This window comes from Falco biarmicus, chromosome 15, assembly GCF_023638135.1.
Source record: "Falco biarmicus isolate bFalBia1 chromosome 15, bFalBia1.pri, whole genome shotgun sequence".
Classification (NCBI taxonomy): domain Eukaryota; kingdom Metazoa; phylum Chordata; class Aves; order Falconiformes; family Falconidae; genus Falco; species Falco biarmicus.
This window is the reverse complement of record NC_079302.1, coordinates 11,306,823-11,326,892: the sequence shown is the minus strand read 5'-3', so window position 1 is coordinate 11,326,892 and position 20,070 is coordinate 11,306,823. Positions and strand designations below refer to the sequence as shown.

The following is a 20,070-nucleotide window of genomic DNA, read 5'->3' as shown; positions in this document are numbered from 1 at the left end:
TTCTCCCCCGGCGTCGGGCTCTCTACGGGCTGGGTCGGGCCGGGCCGAACCGTGCCGAGCCGCGCCGAGCCGCGCCGAGCCGCGCCGAGCCGCGCCGAGCCGCGCCGAGCCGCGCCGAGCCGCGCCGAGCCGCGCCGAGCCGCGCCGAGCCGCGCCGAGCCGCGCCGAGCCGCGCCGAGCCGCGCCGAGCCGCGCTGCCGGGGGCGGACGGCGCTGCCCACGGGTGCGCTGGGAGGGCGCCGCGCGGCGCGCGTCACGGCGGGGAGGGCCGGGCTGGCGGAGCCATAAATAGGGGCGAGGAGCGGGGTGGCGGCAGCACTCGCCGAGGGAGCTGCCGTGGAGGTACGGGCGGCTAACGGCGGGGAATCCCTAACTGCTTCCCGCCCTTCGCGGAGCGCCCCGAGGTAAGCGCTGCTCCGGGATCGGGATCGGGGCCGGGACGCTGCAGGGGCGGCGGGTGCTGACAGTGCTTCTGTCCCCTCTGCCGCAGCCCGGCACCCCCATGACTCTGAACCGCGGCGACAAGCTGCGCTACCTGGACAAGCGGCGCGGCAGCATGCCCTTCTCCGTGCACCAGCAGCTGCACCGGCGAAGCATGCCGGTGGACGAGCGGGACCTGCGGGCCGCCCTGCCGCAGGGCGAGCTCTCCGGCCTGGTGCGCTGCACGTCGTACAGCCCCGGCGAGGCGCACCGGGAGAGCTGGGCCTCCGACTCCTCCGACTCCGTCATCTCCTCGGGCAGCGACTCCGACAGCAACCTCTACAAGGTGATCCTGCTGGGCGAGCACGGCGTCGGCAAGACCAGCCTGGCGCGCATCTTCGGCGGCGTGGAGGACTGCGCGGACGCGGAAGAGGCCGGTGAGGGCGCGGGGCGGCGGTGGCAGCGGCCCGGCGGGGGCGGGAGGGCTGCCGGCACCGGGGACCCGCCGCTCGTAGCGCGGAGCGCGGTCGCGCCTCCCCGGGCATCTCCCTGCGGCCGCCGCCTCCCAGGCTGCCGCCGGCGGCGGCGAAAAATAACCGCTCTTCCCTGAACTTTGCTTTTCCCTAGGGAATACATACGACAGATCCATTATAGTGGACGGAGAAGAAGCGTCTCTCGTGGTGTTTGACATATGGGAGCAGGTACTTGCAGCTTTAGTATCTTCTTTCTCAGTCAGTGGTTCACTCAAAAAAAAAAAAAAAAAAAAAAGGGGTGGAAAGTGAACAACTATGCCTGCCTGTATCTTCAATCAAATAAGTAACATTAAAAAATCAGAATTCCTACTGCCTTTGTTATCTCATGCAACTAATTTCTTGTAGCTAGGCAGAAAATGAAAAAAAATCTGAATAGGGCGGGAGTGCGAATCCCTTCATGCTTTAATTAAGCAGCAGCTTACATGGGCAGCCCAGGGAATTACTGTAAAATTAGATTCACAATGTGATCGGTGCAGACCTGATATTATTTCTGGAAACGCGGCTTTGGTTTTTTAATATGTTTTAAATAATAATAAAAAAATACTGGGAGGTTGTGGCTCACCTTTACTGACTCTATTATAAAGCAGAGGAAAATATCTTCAAGATGCTTACAAGAATTAAATCGTTGATCAGTGTTCAATAGATCTTTCAGTGCAATAAATCTATTCCTTGCCTTTTGTTATAGGATGACAGCCAATGGCTTCAGAACCACTGTATGAAGATGGGAGATGCCTATATTATTGTATATTCAGTGACAGACAAAGTTAGTTTTGAAAAGGCCTCTGAGCTAAGAATCCAGCTAAGAAGAGCAAGGCAAACAGAAGACATTCCTATTATTCTTGTGGGCAATAAAAGCGATCTGGTCAGGTCCCGGGAAGTCTCAGTTGATGGTAAGAAACACTTCATTTATGCAGTAGTGTCTAAATTAGTAGCAAAGACTATGGAGGATTGTGGCCAATTGGTTTGCTTTTGATGTAGAAAAATGTATGTTTTGAGGCACACCAGAGAAACCAAGTCAGCTGGTTCATGCTGAAGGACTTTGTACCACAGAAAACAGTGGAGATGGCGAGGGTGGAGGATTTCTGACTGTGCAGAGCCGTGCTCTGAACTGCAGCACAAGAGGAAAAAACGCATCAGCGCTGCAGCTTTAGCATACTGTTTTGTTTAGGATTCATTTTTGGTCAGTATTAACTGAAATTTTTTAATTTTATGTGATGTGTGCAGCAGCACTTGCTAGTCTCAACATCTGATAGCTGGAGGTATGGTTTTGTAAGGGACAGGAGTGCCATGTCATAAAACCCAGGCAGCCTTTGAAAAGGGTGATCCCATACAGCCTGTGCAATCCTCTTTCTTCGGAAAGTGATTCCATAACATGAGTTCAGCTGGTGGGATCAGGCTCACACAATTTAAAGTCTTTCTGTATATGTTCTCCAGCTGTGGTCAGTGAGAATTTTCCTAGCTAGATCCAGCTAGCATTTTGGTAACTAGAGCACAGTAACCACTCCCAACACCACGGTACTAATTTCACTTGTTTAAACACTTGGTGGTTTTGGTTTGGTTTCTTTTTGTTTTGGTTTTTTTTTTTGGTTGCTTGGTTTCTTTTTCCACTGGGAAGAATACCCTGAAATACCTGTGCCTTGATGATTATGTACCATCTCTTGCCGTCTGGTTTGGCCACGTTCCCTGTGTTAAAGGCTGCACAGGGAATTGACTGGAGTTTATCAGGAGATTATCACTTTTTTCAGGCTGGTCCTAGTTGTGGTACCAGTACTTCACTCAGGTTTACAGCTTTGCCATTATTTGCCACAAGTCGAACGTGGAAATTTGCACTGCAGCAATGTTCCAGAGTTATGTGCTTATGTCTGGAACAGAGCATCTTGCATTTTGAATACAGTCCTACTCCAATCCAGTGGTGTACAACTTCATGATCTCTAGTGATCTGTTCAATGACTTGACCTTGTGGACTGTTAGCAGCTTCAGTTGCAGCTAGTGTGGAAAACACTCACTTGCTACAGCAAGACAGGGGTGTATAACTGCTCATCAACTGCCAGAAAAAATAAAATCCGTTTCTTTGTGTACCTCACACTGTTTCCTATCAAACAACAAGCATGCATCCAAGTGCCTCTCCTGTATCAGCTTTAGCTCTTAAACAATACTGGGGTGGTCTGCCTAGAGGACTATTATTGCCTTCTATTCAGTACTATTGGTCAAATGAGGTTTCTGACCATACCACAACAAAACCAAGAAGAGTAAGGGGGCAAAATCATGAGTACCAAATTTGGCCTTTCCTACTATGTAGTAAAGTTCCTGTGTGGCATTGAAGGCACCTTCCTTACTTAAAGTCAATTATTTTGTTCTTCTGCCAGTATATAGGAAGAGAAAATGTCCATCTCCACTCATCTCCCTTTTTCTCTTTACATCCAGAGGGACGGGCCTGTGCTGTTGTGTTTGACTGCAAATTCATCGAGACCTCAGCCGCTCTTCATCATAACGTCAAGGACCTGTTTGAAGGTATCGTTCGGCAAATTAGACTTCGCAAAGACAGTAAAGAAGACAATGCTAGGAGAATGGCCAACACAAAAAGGCGAGAAAGCATAAGCAAAAAGGCAAAGCGATTCCTTGGGAGAATTGTGGCAAAGAACAATAAGAAGATGGCTTTCAAAGCAAAATCGAAGTCTTGCCACGACTTATCTGTGCTTTAGAAGCTTTCAGCAAGGCCAGATGTTGCATGTGGGTGATGAACAAGCATTTGACTGTTGAAGTGTATAGATGATCCTCATGGTGATCACAAGAATGACTTACCAAGTGAGACTCTCATTAATGCCTTAAGGTGCGCAAGCAAGTCTGGAAGTTACACTACAATGTCTGCTTCTTTGATAAATGGTTTAAGTTTCATGTGTGCAAGTAAATGAACTAACTTTAAATGGCATGACATGGCCACATTTTCACTGTGTACATATGTTATATATCCTCTTGTCTTGTGGATACCAGAGATGCAAAGATAAGAAAGGATGATGAAAAGATCACCATAGACTTGTGTTGTTTGCAGAGCAAAACTTAAAACTTGTACGCAGGCTCGTACACTCTTTTTAGTATAAAGCAAGCAATGATAAATCTTTTTAAACTTAAATGTGGGGAGAGGGGTTGTAGAACCACATTAGAATGGGAGAAAACAAATATATATATATTTAAATACAGAATAGATAGCATTTTATGAAGTTAATTTGCACTTCCATTAACTGTTACTCAATTAATTTGTTACTTGTTTACATGCAGATTTTATAATAAAGTATTATTTCCTGTTATAATGAACTGTGCTTTTCTCATAGTATGGATAAAGAATGGGAGAGCAGTATTTTTATAGTGACCTTTTTTGACCATACAGGATGTTAGACACAGACTATGCAGATTTACATATGATAAACTTCTGGAACAAGATGAATTGGGAATATCCTGTGTCCTTTTCTTTAATAGATAGTTTCTTGAAGAATTAAACCCTGTTTTGTGAACACTCTACTTCAGCAGCTCATATTGGGAAGGGGTGCCTTGACCCTTCATATTACTGTTCATCTTCAACTTGGTTCTTGCCAGTACTGGCAGGAACAGGGCTCTGTATAATGCCTTTAGTTAGATAGATGTCTTGTGTCTGTACTGATAAACTGAAGTCTGCAACATTCTATATCTTAAGTCCTCTCCTGGCTTGAAGGTCTTGTGTTACAGCCAATAAGCAAATATGGGGGGTTTATTTTTATTCTGGGGTGTGTGTGTGTAATTTTGTTTTCTGGGCACAGTATGGTTTTCTAGTCTGTTCACAAGCCTGTAGATACCTCTCAGTGGTATCAAGAAGTTCAAAGCAGGCTGGCAAGGCTGTTTGAAAGAATCTGGGCTACAGTTGTTGTGTATGGTGGCCTTCAGTGCTGTTAAAATTTTCATGTTCATTTTACTGTGTTATAATTAATGTGTTTCCATGATTTTTCCTTATTTGCTGTTCATGAAGTTAGGCAGCAATCATGGCTCAGCGAAACTTGGACTTAACTGCATTTGCTTTATAAATTCCTCTTCATAGGATACATTATCTTTAAAATCATCCATAAACTCATTTCTCAAAAATGGTAAAACATATGCTGTTCTATCTCTTTCTACTGTCCCTGCTTGAGTCCAGTTCCTTAGAGAGATTGTTCCAGCTGCCTGGGAGCTCTGTCCATGATTTTTTCTAGGGGCTGACCTTTCCCGTATAGCAGGGAAATTGCATCAGCTGTTACACCTTACACTGAGCTTCCCTGAGCTGGAACAAACAACCCCCCACTGGGTTAGCCCAGTGCCTGAGCAGTCATCAGGGTACAGTCAGTACTGGGGGAAACAGCATCCAATTTGTATAGGTAATGCTCTGTAGAATTAGTGTCTCCTGATGTGTTGCTGGTGGACCTAACTGGTTAGATGTACAGTTCAGCATATGTTGCTGGTAAGAGGTCACATTTCTTATGAAGAGAGGTGTTTACTTTGTGTCCTGAGTCTGTCCCGCTTCCTAAATTCAAATTTACCTGATGATACATTTTAATTGGTTTTGGCTTTTCTTCCCTAGCCTTGCTTCCTGGCAAACCATTATCACTGGAATGTCTAACCACTGTCAGGAGTATGGCACCAGCCATCTATTTACACAAGCTTTTAACTGTCAACACAAAGCAATTGGTCTAGTGCTGAAAAATCTACAGCAAGTGTCCAAATTCATGTACATAGATCTGGCACATACCTATTCATGCACATGCTAAAGTTACTAACAAAACTATATGTGTTCCCTGTATGTTTGTAAAACTTCTGTCTTTTGGTTGCTTTCAGAACGACCAGGAGAGGACCAATGTGTTTGGCTGATGTGTGAGATTTAATTCTGTCCATAATAAACACAAGGAATGGGATGTAAACCCAGAGTTCAAGATAGGGCATTTCACAAAGTGCAAAATGTTACAAAGATGCATGACTCTTAATGCTGCAAGGTAACTGCAGCTGCAAAGCCTCTTCAAGGTCACAGTTAACAGCTGTGCTTCTTGCACACTGACCTACAAATCAGATGGTTTACTGTGTTCATGAATTCAAAGGTGAGGTTTGGACAGCTCTTAAGGCTAAAATATTTCTGAAGTGGTCTAGCACATTGCTAGAGATTCATTTAAACTGTGGAGAATAATTTGTATTTTGAAAGTATGTCATATAGGACACTGAGACAATAAACTGTGGATCTCACTAAAGAAACTTGGGCTAATCTATAATGTATTGCATCAGTTAATATGGTACAATAAAATACTTATTCAAATCTTCATTATACTAATTTTCTCATTCATCTGTCTGTACAAGATTAACATAATTCAGCCACGGTTCATGAAAAGGGCAAGGGTTTGTTGTTACTGCAGTTCCGACAACAACCTGCTCTAGACCAAGGTCACATTCTATGCTATAGAAGTATTACCATGAATACCATTTTGCAGAGATTTTGTAGCTTCTGGAAGACTTTCTACCCCAAAAAATTAATTTCTTGGATGTAATTTAGTGGAATTCCCAAGCATACTTTTTGCAAGTACATGTGGAACACCAGCTAGAAGTCACTGACAGGTACCTAAATGACAAATGCGTCTAAATATCAACCTTCTTCAAAAGCTTATTTGTATCCTCAAGCATTTGAAATTCTTCTATAGGTTTTTGTAATTTGAGATGTTTTATTGGTATGGGTACTCAGATTCTTATCATTAATGGGGTGAATCTGTCATGTGAAAAACAGAGACCCAGGCAGCAGTATTTTCTCTATTATTACCAGAGTAGAACAGAATGTAAGGGGCAAGAGTGGTGTGAGTTTTCTTATTTTTTGCCAGTGTACATCAGTTTTAATTTGGGGGGATGGTTCACACAGTCATTTAATCTTTACTGCTTTCACTGCTGCTGCCAGCTGAAGTTCCTATTACTGCTAATTGCGGTGGTGGATTTTGTGTTGGCACAATTCCATTTGGAACAGCTAGTTATTAACAACTACAGTGGAAGGACATTGCCTTTTATATGTGACACATACGTTAGGTAAACAAATCAAAGCCTCCTCTGCTTGCTATTGCTAAACTAGCTCCCATAAATTCTTCACCATATGAAAAATGTGAAGAAAACGATTCCTCCATCTGCTAAAACCACAAAGTGTAAAGTCACATCACATAAATATAAATGAAATATTAACTGCTGGGGGAAGACTTAGCATCACCAAAAATGTAGTTTTACTCAGATGTATTTTCTCAAAATAGGACTAGAAAAAACAGGGCATGATCTACATAGTAACATTGCATAACATCACTTTTTTACTGAAAGGAAAAGTATAGTGAGTTTGCAGTGATTAAGAATCCAGTTTATGATAAAAGATTTCTAAGATGTAGTTTAAAAAAGGTGGGGTAATACTTATGCTGAAATTTGCTTTAATACTCAGTTTTATTCAGAGACAATGTACAGGTAAATTGCATGTACATCACAGAGACCTCACTGGATATGCAGTTGCAGTCAAAGGTGATGTCTGTGCATTCCATGGCCACCATTTAATTTATAATTTACCACATGATCTCTAGCATTATAATGGACAGTTTGACTCCCTCCTTGCATAAAGGAACATCTGAACTCCAGTACTATTGAACTTATTAATGTCTAAAAATTGAAATAGTAAATTCTATCAACTGTCCTTGTGCTCTATGATGTGGATGTTAAACAGAGGAGTAAAAGATAAAAAGAGAGAACAAATGCCCGTTGCTCATCTGCAAATAAGATTACTCTAAACCACTGTTCAGAATCCAGGGGGAACAACATTCTTTAATTTAAAAATGTACTAAGGATTCTAGCACTAGAAGGTAGGAAGAAGGCTAAGATATTGTCCATCGACGCAGGGTTCTTCACCAACTAAAGAGTGTTAATTATGTATCACAAAAATATTCTGGCCACTAGAAAAATGGGCAGTGTATGTTCTAAAGATTCTCATCACTTTTGTTCTCTCCTCCCCCCCTTTTTTTCTTCCCCTTTATATATGTGCTGGAATAATTGGAAAACAATTAGAAGCCTACAGATTTTTTTCTAATACTTCCTATATTTATCACAAAAGCTGAAGAAAATATTAATCTAACCTAAAATACAGCAGATTCAGAGACTGGGATAAATAATCTGAAAATACTAATTTTCTCACTCTCCTAAAAAGTTTCTTTAAGGTCCAAAACAGGGGCTGGAGACAGGACAGGATTTGGAGCAAGTGCTCCTGTTCAGCAGTCTAGTCAGACCCATAAAAATCTCCTCAGCTTGTTTCTGGCAGTAAGTCCCACTGGCATCAGCTTCATTACACTATCATAAATAATTACACTAGTGTTAGGCTTGCAGCCTCACTGAAGGTTGTGACCCTTGCCTTGGGAATGACAGTTTTCAGTTCAGCAGATGCCTTTGTAGAAGAATTTTTGTTACATCTAAATTGGATTATTGTAATGCATTATGCTTAACAAAGAGCTTTCAGGAGCTCCAGGTAGTAGGAAATATAGCCATGTTAATTAAGCTGGCTAGGTCAAAATGAGCACAGGTTCCCATACTTTTTCAGGTGAAGTGATGATCTAGAAAAGCTGTAAACAGCATTGGACACAACTAATGTTGAAAATGCTTCACTTTGTTGCATGTTTCTTGGCTAGCTACAATGCTTGTTGAGCTCACTATAAAGCCAGCAGCATTGCTTGATTTTGGACTGCTCAGCAAGAACAATCTTTGCATTTCTAATTGCAGGTAGTCAGGTATCTAATTGCAGCTATTCAGGCCACAACAGTTCAGTGCATTTGACACTGCAATGGTAACTGCAAGAGATCATGCCCCATTTATTACTCTTGCAGATCAAGGATGCAAAAAGCATGAAGCAACAGAAATACATCTTAACTGAATTGGAACATATGGCAAATTTTAAAACCGTGCCAACTTATATCAGCTTCATTTCATTACAGGCCTGCCGTTGGAATTTACTGAGGAGCGTTCACAAACCTTCTTCAATGAAAAGAACAATGTAACTCTTTGTGTATCAGCCAGGTGCTGAACAACTTTCTCACAGATTTTTCAGCTCTGGGTACCTCAGTTGCAGGGCTTCTTTGTCACATGCTTTTCGCTTTTATCTTTCCAGCCTCCATTGTTACTCCTTATCACCCTTGCAGCAGTGGCTCAGCAGTATGGTGGGAACGGGAAAGTGGCACTCCTCTGCTGCTGCATGACTTACTGAAAAACATTAGCTGTCAACAGTCTTAACATGAACCTGGTCCCCCAGCTCACTGCTTTACGTAATATAGTCTAGATAAAAATGTCAGATTTTGCTGCACATAACTCCCTGATTAAGACAGCATAGCAAATTAAATTACTGTCTCCTTGAATGTCAGGGGTACTGTTGCATTTGCAAGGCAAAAAGGAATGGAAGATTTTCAGCTAATCTGTGCATGGAGAAAAAAAGAAAAAACTTATGCAATCTGACAGCCACCTCTCATTTTTACCCTATAGTCATTTTTTCAATGGAAATCTTTTCAACTATGGAGTATTGTTGCATATGCTCTTCTGCCCTCTGATGATTCATAGAGTTCTCAGATCTCTATTCTTCCTACCCTGTCCCATATGGAAAATTTTCTTAGAAGTCTGACATGTGAGATCTCAAGGGAAACAAGTTAGGTGAAAGATACGAGCAATGGAAAAGTTTTCATGATTTTGAAAAACACTAACGAAAACATTTTATTCAACAAATTAAGACTTCTATGCTGGATTTACAACTCACAGGCCACAGCACTGTGGTAATCCATTAAATTCAAAAAGGAAAAACTGCTTAGAGAAACAAAGAAAAGACAGAACTCATCAGTCTTTGTCAATAATAAGTATTTTCTGTGTTTATTTTGATACTCTGCAGCAGATCTAAAGTTACTGTCTGTAATAAACTGCAAAGAAGTAGACAAAACAGAAACTACACGACTAGGCTGTTTTCACTCTACTCTTTTGTCATTACCAATAATAAACTCTCACTTGTGCAAGTAAAGACACTCAATTCCTATGTATTATAAATACACAGTAAATGCATTGATATGCAGCCATTACCTCCAGAACTGTTTTTCTTTCTTATTTTCTCTTACATAGTAATTCAGAAGATTAATATTGTAAATCTCAGGTATAGCATAGAAGTGAAATAAGCACAAAAATAAAGCCGTAAGCGGCACCAAGTAAGCAAATAATTCCTCCTGCAGATCTGCCTCTTATTCACCATTCATTTCACTAAGATACTGGAGAGCTAAAGTATCCATGTATGTCTGCAGAACATTTATTCAAATGCTGAGCTTTTCAAGTATCAGAACAAAACTCTGAATAGCCAAGCCCTCAAGAACAAAGATTTAGGATGCAAATATGCACTAAGGTACCTTCTACCTTCCTGGAGATTTCATTAGCAGAATGTTCAACCCTTTTTAGATTGGTTTCAAGGGTTCTAGAAAACAGCATGTTATATTCTAAAAACATATTGAAAACCAAAAACATGCTAAGAGGTTTTTAATGAACAATTTTATAATCAACCTTCAGAAAATGAATTTTAAATTAAAATTTTAGTTAAATTCTACAGATTCTGACCTTGTTAGTAATTGGTTCATTTTTAATTACAAAGTGAATAATTAACTAGCATGTCTTTATTATTTCAATCCCTAAGTAATATTCTGCCCTTCAAGAGCAAGGTGGATTAAGGAACACTTTCATTTTAACCAGAGAAACTGGGAGTTGGTTGACTTTTTCTCTCTTTTCTGCTGGCTTGGACTGTGAGCCCTTTAAACTCACACCGCTCTCACATGTTCCTCCCACGAGTCAATATGGAGGTCCCCAGTCTTTGAAGTGAGTCATGAGCGTTTTGCCTGCTTTTCTGCTTTAACATTTTTTTCTGAATGACTATGCTTAAATATCTGCTAATACAGTATTCATTTGAGCACTATGATGTAGAGCAGAAGTCAAGCCCAAAAGAACAAACTACAGACAAATTTTGATAGGAGTTTGGATCTTGTGAATATGGTAAAGGAAAATTGGTATTCAGGGTGGTACCTTCAGGTTGTTCTTGGCTGAACAAAGTTCTTTAATATTCTCCTCAATAACTGTCAGTGTTTCTTAGGCTTGTTTTTAAGAGGTTTTTTAGTCATTCAGGTACTCTAAACTTTCAGTTTTATGCTGGATGGGATACGTTTGGTGACAAGTATAAAAGATGGAATTATATCTCTAAAATCACATTTGTTTTACATTGAGTTTTCCAGGATTTTTTACTTTGAGTATCATAGGAAGACTGACTCTGTGTTGGTACCTGCAGAAGGCACATAAAATACTGAGCAAAAAGGAAAACATTCAAATGAAATCTATCTGCAACTTTGTATTTCCATTCAAGGGAAGAGCTGGAGTGCTTCTGAAGCAAACCACCTCTGACATCACTGCTGAAATTGCAGATGGGGGATGGAGTGGATAAACAAGCCAGAGAAAATCTGCAGGTCCAGATGCAGCGTGCACTTTTTGATCAACCCCTGCTGCCATCTGTTCCCTTCCCAAAATCTACAGCCAAATGCAGAGGTTCTCAGGCTGAGTCAGAGAAAGGGATGGCAATCAGAAGAGGAATAAAACCATTACTTGTATGAGCTTCTTGTCTCTGAGCTGCTTCAAGAAGAAACTGTAGCACAAGAATTGCTGACTTCAGCAAGGAGCTGTGCCTGAGGAAGACCAAGTAAAAAGTTGCTCAAGTAGGAGTTTGTTCTTTCAAGCCATACTTGGTGGGAAACTTCCTACATCTCAAAGCATCACCTCTACCCTTCCTCGTCTCGCCCACCACAAAGAAAGGGCTAATTTTAATTCACTAACTGCAAAACTTTCTTTCCCAACAGCAGGACAGATGTTTAATTAAAACTCTACCTGGTAATAACATAATGCAGGAAAATCCCATCCATTACAGAGAATAAACCTTGGCAGGGTTGGTTAACCAAAGCAATAAAGTTTAGGCAGTTTTCTGTACTCTTCCTTGAATTTAACTGTATTTCTGTGAGAAAAGATGCCAAAACCATTGAAATCTCTAAAACATTTTACATGACATTGAAAATGGCTTATTAAGGTCACTTGTTGAATAATGGATGAAGAACATTAACCACATTTTAGTACCTGTGTTTCACTTATCCTTTGTAACTTCTACAAGGATGAACAGAAAAAAATCCTAGCTGAAATTCCTCACACTCCTTACTTCCATCCCTATCTGTATGGCAGAGAAGGCACAGCACCTTCATTGCTAAATGTACACCCAGCTTTATAATTCCTTATTCAGCTGAGTACTATTTATGCAAATAATGTTATTAAGATCACAGGACAAATCCTGCTTTTTTCTAGAGACTCAGCAGATTTAGGCCCTGGTTTTGGAAACACTAACACATGTGTAATGTCAGTGGGGTACACTGAACGTGTAAAACTGAATATTTATAAGGCTGTTGGTTTAGAATTGTGTTCCTGCTATTCTATGGGGAAAACAAAATTAGAATTTGGCATTGTGAGAGTGTCTATGTCATCTCATGAAAATGTATGGTATGATTACAGGATCAGGACTATGTTTTGAAAACAAAATAATTGCAGGGCAATTTCTGAGAAACACAATCACACTGTGGCAAAACCATGAAAAAGCACAGGACAGTGCTTCAAGACCAAAGCCAAACAATCCCTCCGCTGATGATTTATTTTACTTAATTTCAGAAGCCATAAAAATAAGACAGATCAGGTATCAACTGCTAGAACAAGAAAGAGGGATTACATTAGTCACTAATAAATTCAACTCTGCTTTGGAATGTTCTCCACTTACAGTTCATCAGTTAAGAAATCATTAAAATAATAATGTCACATAGACACAGGACTTTCAACAGAGCAGAATGGAGCTAAGAAATAGTTTTCCAAAGGAAAGGATATAATTCCAACACATCACTCTAATTCTAAATTCTGCAAATTTATCAAAGGGAGAGCTGAAATTTTGCTTAACATTCTACCCATTCTACCTTTTGGAGAGGAATGGTTACGTTAGAATCTCATTTCTATTAGAAATAAAGGATCTAGCTGTGGAGGTACAGGGAAAAGTTGAAAATGTAAACTAGACGGAACACAAAGCCTCAAATAGAAGGTATTTCTTAAATTTTGAACACTTTTGAATCCTGGCTTGTGAATTTTTGATAAGATTTAAGACTGGAAGTATCATTGACCTCTGTGGAAGTTCTCTGCTTTCCATCTGCGGAAAGCATCCATTCGCAAGTTAGAGAACCAGTATGAACTTGCTTCTAAGCCTTATCTTCTTCTGAGTTACAGTAGAGCAAATTAAAAAAAAAAAAATGCACTGATTTTGGAAGAGAACGGGATTTAGTGGGTTTTTGGGGTTTTTTTTGTTGTTTGTTTTGTTGTTGTTTTTTTTAAGCAATTCTCTCTTTATTTCCTCTTTGATAAGAATACTTTATGAAATGAAACATTAATTTCATATCCGTCTACTGGCTCTTACCTGGAGAACTCATTTTAGACCTGTTAGAAATTTTTTATATTCTCATTAGAAGTATGATTTTATTTTTTTTTAAAGATAAGATTCTATAAATTTGCAGCACAGCATACTTTCTCCATGTCAGGCTTTGCCTACAGTAATTAGCTTTCCTTTTTATTTTTAAACATTGCTTGCCATCTTTGCCATGTTGGATTCTTAAACAGCTGAATTGATAGATCTATGATGTAATGTAATTCCACCTTATCTGGAGCTTCTTTGTCTTCTCTACATCCACATTTACTTTTTCTGGTACAGCTCTGGAATTTTTAAGCCCCAAAGCAAGCCATTCTCAAGTGTCTGCTACTTGGATGGTTGGAGCACTAAGCTTAAAGGTGCATGTCATGTTTTTTCACTCATCTTTTGTAATACAGACCCACTCCAACTTAGTTGAACAAGTGTACCTTGGAACATGGATGACTCCAGATCCAGTTGCTCTAGCTTCCAGAATCATTGCTTGATAGGATTCCTTTTCACCCCCTCTCCACTTCCCTAATGAAAACAGAGGGTACTTTGGGGGTTTGTGCTGAGGCTGGGAATAAGAAAAAAATTGAATGCCTCCAAGAATCGTGTGGTTTCCTGCCTAGCTCTGCTGGCAAATAGAATAGGTTAAATGCTAACCCAAATGAAGCCATTGTTTTCCCCTAGACCTGACTGTAGCTAAGAGCTATATTTCCTCTGTCATTAAAGATGTAATTTGAAAAAGCACAAAAAGGAAAATTAATTCTATTTTTAAGTGGATTTTGTAAAAATTAGTGAACTATGTGCAGAAAGAATTCAAAATCTGTACCTCATGTTACGTGTCTTGCACAAGAATGTTTTGACAGATGGATGAATTCAGACAGAGAAATTAAGAAAATGAACCCAGTAAAGGTTTCCTGATTATTTTTGTTTCCAACATCTTGAGTATTTGAATGACTAAACGCAAAAATATGTTTCTATGTCTGGGAGGCAATTAACAACAAAACTGCAGAGAAGTCTTTCATTTTATTTGATTAAAAATAGAGCAGAGGTCAGAGTCCTACAAAGGCACATGCTCCTGCCACACTTCATGCTGCAGAAAAGCTTTATTGAGTTCAAAGGAACAACTTTAATTTAAGAAATTAAAAATATTCTGGGGCATTTGGAGGCCTGACCTTCCCCAGCTCACTCTCTATACCGGCTCTTTGCCAGCTAGTATGTCCTGCACCCCAGCCACCCGTCTGACCTAACTCAAGCCATCAGGGAAGGTGGGCCTGAAAAAAGACCTGGATACTCCTCACCTGAGAGGTGCCACCCACATTTGAGAACAACATTTTAAAGATCCAAAGCAGAATTTATCAAAGCTCTTCTATCAGTGCTTTCAACAAGTAGAGCCCTCTTGTAAAAGCTGATGTATATTAAAGAAAGAATCAGAACTAGAACTGATAGACTGCTTTAATAGAGGCAACTTTAATATTGTTTCTTCCCTGATATGCTGACATTCAGACATGTGCTTGATGCTACTTGAATAAAATTAAAAGTAGCATATGTATATGTATTTGCAGAGCTACTGCTGTAACGAGTAACTGTGTACCAGAACATCCATTGTGGAATTACTCTTCTTTCTGTGTAAACCAGTATTTTTTCCTCAGAATAATTTATTTAAAAGACATTAGGATAATTAAAATAGTGTCCAGTACATACATGAAAACAGGAGAAATCAAAAACGTTCATCCACTGGTGGAATTTGTTACTTTATATCATGGGAAAGGTCAATTAAATTTAGTCAATTTTTGTAATTTAGTTTATACCAGGGATGCAATTAAGCCAATTTTCTGACACTGAGCCAGACAGCAGGCATAGCTGGCTTTAAAAATTATTTTTCCACATATCATTCTTCCACCATTCACCTTTCAGTAAACATAAGCGTTTCCATATAGCTCTAATAATTATCTTCATATTTTCAAAAAAACTATTTAAAATAAATTTTCTTCTTTGATATTCTGTCTTGATAAAATTGCTACTTCTAATTTTCTAGTATAAATGAACTTCTGTTTCACCCTGAAATCCTTTTGCCTTTCACAAGGATATTTAAGTATCAGACTTCAGCTAACTAGCTTGTGCCTACAGAACTATCATCAGTCTATTTCATGGCTGAAATATTACAATGACTATTTACTACAGCACCGATGACATCAGCAAGCTCATTCTCCTATTTAATGGATATATGTTAGCTGAGATTCCTTTTAAATGTCAATGCCTTTCAGGTATCTCTGTTGAAGACTATGGAAGGCTTGACTGCTTTAAAACATGAATGCATCTTTTTCAGTTAAAACTCTGCATCTTAAAAAGAAAAATCATTATATTTGAAACAGTAAATAAAGAAAATAATCAGAAACCAAGGTCGGTTAGAATTAGGCCTTTTAGAAAGAAGCCAGTGGGTTTTTTTCCTTTATTTTTTCGTTTGACTTAAGGGTCCAAAAGTAAATTTATGTGAGCATACTTATCACTTGAGATGTGTCAAGCTTGTACAAGGCAGTATTTTCCTGATATAAATTAGCCTAGCACAGTACAATACTTATTACCAGCTGAGAAAAAACAGTATATGGTAGTATTATGTGATATTATGGGCAGGTTTATATAGTCTAAGTGGTATTCTGTAATACAATCTATAGATATACCTCTAGCCTACAGAACAGATCACCTGCAAAAGTTGTTCCTTTTTAATCCTATTACATCCAGAAGATATGAAAATATCTGCTTTTTTTTTTTTTTTTTTTTTTTTTTTTTTTTCCCCCAGTAGTATCAGCAATGATCAGGGTTTCTTTAAATTCTTCTGCTACATGACTTCTGACAAGGCTGACAGAAGTCTTTAGGGGTACTAAGGTCATAAGAATGAATCCTCAATATTTCTTGTTTAGGTGTTGTATATTCCTGGTCAATTATTGCATATAAGTAATTATATGTATTTTAATAACATTTGAACATATTAATTGTATCTTACTCCATTAATATGTTTTGAATAGTTTTTTATTTCTTTAGTTATGTCTAAGCAAATCAGAAGTTTAAAATCAGGTAAGAATGTTTTCTAGCTAAGATATATTATTTCTTCCTTTGCATTTGAGGATGTCTAAAATAGAATTTACTGCCTTGGCTACTGATCATTTCCTTCTATATGCCTGAAAATCAAAGCAGATTGCTCCTATTATTAACTTTTCTGTGGCACATATGTTAGGACTCCATAGACTATACAGTGTAGGACTCTATATGTAGCATAAAGCCAAGCAATAAAAGCCCCTGTTAGAAGAAATAGTAGACTATTGTAATAGAGATGGTCTGTGGTCACTGGCAAAGACTAAAACAGCATTAAATTTCCAAATATTTTTAGCATTAAAATAAGGAAATACGCTTTTAGTTTTAAGTACAAATTTATGATCCAAGCTACTCTCTATTCTAAATTTGGGATGTCCCTTCCAATAGAAGAAAAGAAATTATTCTATTGCTGGGCATAGAAATATTTACGTTAACATAATTTCTTGGATATGATCTCAGTTCACAATAGTGAAACATCCAGTTAAGCTAAGTTTTTAAAGGCATGCTTGACTTAGAGTATATAAGCCATCATCCTCCTATGAGTAGTTGCCTTATTCATGTGGCTAAAACTGGATGCCTACTTAAGGAAGTAGGTGAATCATGGCCTAAATCAAGAGTTATTCTGTTTAATTGAACTTACACTGCTGTGAGATCAGAATGAAATAGAGAGGGCCCCATTCTTTACTTCCTTTAAGAATTTTTATGCAAAGTGAGTCTCAAACAGTGTGGAGTCCACAGGACTCAAATGAGGTGTCTGCTCCATGTAGATACAAGGTGCAATGCAAAGGAGACCTGGGTGTGCTGTACATCACCTTGAGGCAACCTCTGTAGAAAATCCTATCTGTGCAGGTTAAGTAGCTCTCTTCTCACCACATTTCCAGCCATATTAGCAAATGGCAAAGCTGCAGCTTCTCAGTACTGCCATGCAATGCTGACTGATCCACACCAATGACACCGAGTATGACTGGGTAAACAGGCAAGCCTTAATTCCAGCTTCTCTGAACAAGCTAAGGTAGCAAGGGCCAGCTGAATTCAAATATTCAGAATTTTTCAGTGAACAGGCAGACACAGATTCATAGTAATATATGATAATGGGTTTTTTGGATCGTGACATTGTATTATGACTTTAAGAATAACAGTGGACCAAAAGAGTCCTTTGTACCATAGATACTTCTGGATCATAAAAAGTTTGAATTGATTTTCTCCCTGAAGCACACTATAAACATGCTCCAGGAGTCTGCACCATGAACAGAAATCTGATTACGATTCTGGAAGAGCTGAACCCCTTAACCTTATAATACATCTATCCACAATCAGCTTATTATTGCATTTGTTCCATAATTAGATATAAAAGGGTGTAGGCTGACAAAGGCAATGACCTGGTGAAGCAGAAAAGTACAAAACCCAGGTGATAACACTATAAGAGGTTAATGATGAAGACTTGTAAAGGTTCAGATAAACCTCTTGCACATACAGCTGCACACTGACAGAATAATGAACCATACACATTCTCCCCATTTTGTAGGAATGAGTTTGTGCTTCATCACTTTGCCTCATTCAGATACCACACTTTTCAACAGAGGAATATTTATTAAAAAAAATGCCACTGACGCTTCTTGTAATAGTAATGTCTAAGTAGTGACATCAGTGCCAGAGCAGCAGTCTCCATTTCTTTGCTCTTTAGACCTTCTGGATACTACAGAAAGACTTACAAGAGTCTTGCAATGTCTCTTCACTCTTATGAAGAGCTATAGGAGCAGTCCATAATTATTCATGTTCTTTTTCCCTCTCCGTGGTGATTCACAATACAACAAATATAGATACATAAAATGTTTTCTTCTAAAAAGTGAATCATGTGTACTGTTTTGAACAGAATAATTTTTCATTGGACTGGCATCATACAAAAAGGTAAAATGTAGAGACTCATTCAACATTTGGTTAAGCCCATGTTTCTCTACGTTAGGAGGAGCGGTAGTAGCCTATGTCTTTCTCTCACTGGTTACTATGCACAGAATTGTTACCTCTAGTTATTGCGTAAAAAAAAGGAGGTAACTTTTAAACAAATTATGTGGGATATCCCGTCTTCTCTGAGGGTCCTCTTAATATAAAGCATATATAGGGACCACATCTTTGAGAAATATATTTTATATTGATACACTACTATACCAGAACCAAAAGGTAATGTTAGGCATATCAAGGACTCCTGACCACATTGTATTATTAAAAGGGCTAAGAGATATTTGTGACATCATTCAGAGTTTTCCTCTATGCTTTTTACCGAAGATGTGATCTGTGAAAAACATCAATAATAAAATCGTGGAAATACGACACCTATCAGTCTGTCAGTTCAAGTGTTTTCTGCTTCACCATGTTGTCTGCTGCCAGTGATGTTACAAACACATTTTCTGCAGGGATGGGGATAAGATTAATTTCTTCCACATGACCTTTATAAGTGCAGCAATCCTGTCACCTGAGCAGCTGCCTGTGTAATATGCTCATCTGTTTAATTACCCTAAGATTTTATTTAGACCTGATTCAAGGTTGTTGGTGGTTATTCAGATGAGCATGAACCATAAACTTATTCTGAGGCAAATTTTTTCAAAGTGCAGGAGTATCTATTGTTCAAGTTTATTCTGACCATCTTTAAACTATAACTTGCTAGCTTTAGTTTATTAAAGAACCCAAAACTTGACTGTACATGGTTCCTGAGGTCAGCTGAGTAGCTCAAACCATAACCCATATGCAGAATTAGAGATTAGTTCAGAACTCATTCCTTAGCATTAAAAGCAACCCAGATTAGGGAGATGAGTTCAGATAATCACGATTAGAAACCTGACACAAAGACATTCTGAATTCCAGAGGGTTCAGTGGAAGTTGTCAACGTTCAGCACTATTCAAGATTAAATCCCCTACATTAGAGCTTATCCTATCTGCTGTTAGAAACAGTCTAAACATTTCCTTGAAGCATAGCCAGGTTTCCAGCCATTGATGTCACACATAAAGGGAAGATTAAACATACAATGGTATGTTTAACTTGTTAACCTATGCAAACATTTTTGCTATGTGTTTCACTGAAGTAGAGAACTTAAAGTAATGTGCTTAGGGACACTGTAAAAATAAGCAATTAGTCTTATAACAAGGAGGAGAAAGGAGGACTACAGTCTACTCTAATGCACATTGATCAGCTTCCCAGGAACAGGACTAATTTTCAGGGAGTCATGCCACTGAATGGGACTGGTTATTAGTTCCATTTCTGTAAAGGGAAGATGTCATCCTAGCACTGCCAGAATTTTTTTTTTAATTATTTGTATTTAGTTTAGTCTGAATTAAGAGGTTAATTTATCTTTCAGGTTTTTATGTTGTTATCAACAATGTATTTCATTAGCAGAATATATAGATGTACCTGAAAAGTTCGGTGGCTCATACCCACTGTATTCCTTCTGCTACCATAAAACCCCCTTTAAGACTTCACAGGTATAATTCTCC

At 39.1% G+C, this 20,070-nt stretch overlaps 1 protein-coding gene across 1 annotated transcript; it reads left to right on the top strand.

The window, feature by feature from the left end:
• Positions 1-279: 279 nt before the first annotated feature.
• On the top strand, positions 280-4,261 carry RRAD (RRAD, Ras related glycolysis inhibitor and calcium channel regulator). Its single transcript, XM_056361187.1, has 5 exons — positions 280-404; positions 491-857; positions 1,048-1,121; positions 1,639-1,843; positions 3,378-4,261. The coding sequence occupies exons 2-5, from the start codon at positions 503-505 to the stop codon at positions 3,653-3,655; spliced, it is 912 nt and encodes a 303-aa protein (XP_056217162.1). The 5' UTR covers positions 280-404; positions 491-502; the 3' UTR covers positions 3,656-4,261.
• Positions 4,262-20,070: the final 15,809 nt, after the last annotated feature.

Bases quoted from the DNA above. Each gene is read 5' to 3' on its own strand.
- RRAD (XM_056361187.1), top strand. From the start codon at position 503: ATGACTCTGAACCGCGGCGACAAGCTGCGCTACCTGGACAAGCGGCGC. The intron at 858-1,047 runs GTGAGGGCGCGG...GCTTTTCCCTAG, and splicing joins CGCGGACGCGGAAGAGGCCG to GGAATACATACGACAGATCC. The intron at 1,122-1,638 runs GTACTTGCAGCT...CTTTTGTTATAG, and splicing joins TGTTTGACATATGGGAGCAG to GATGACAGCCAATGGCTTCA.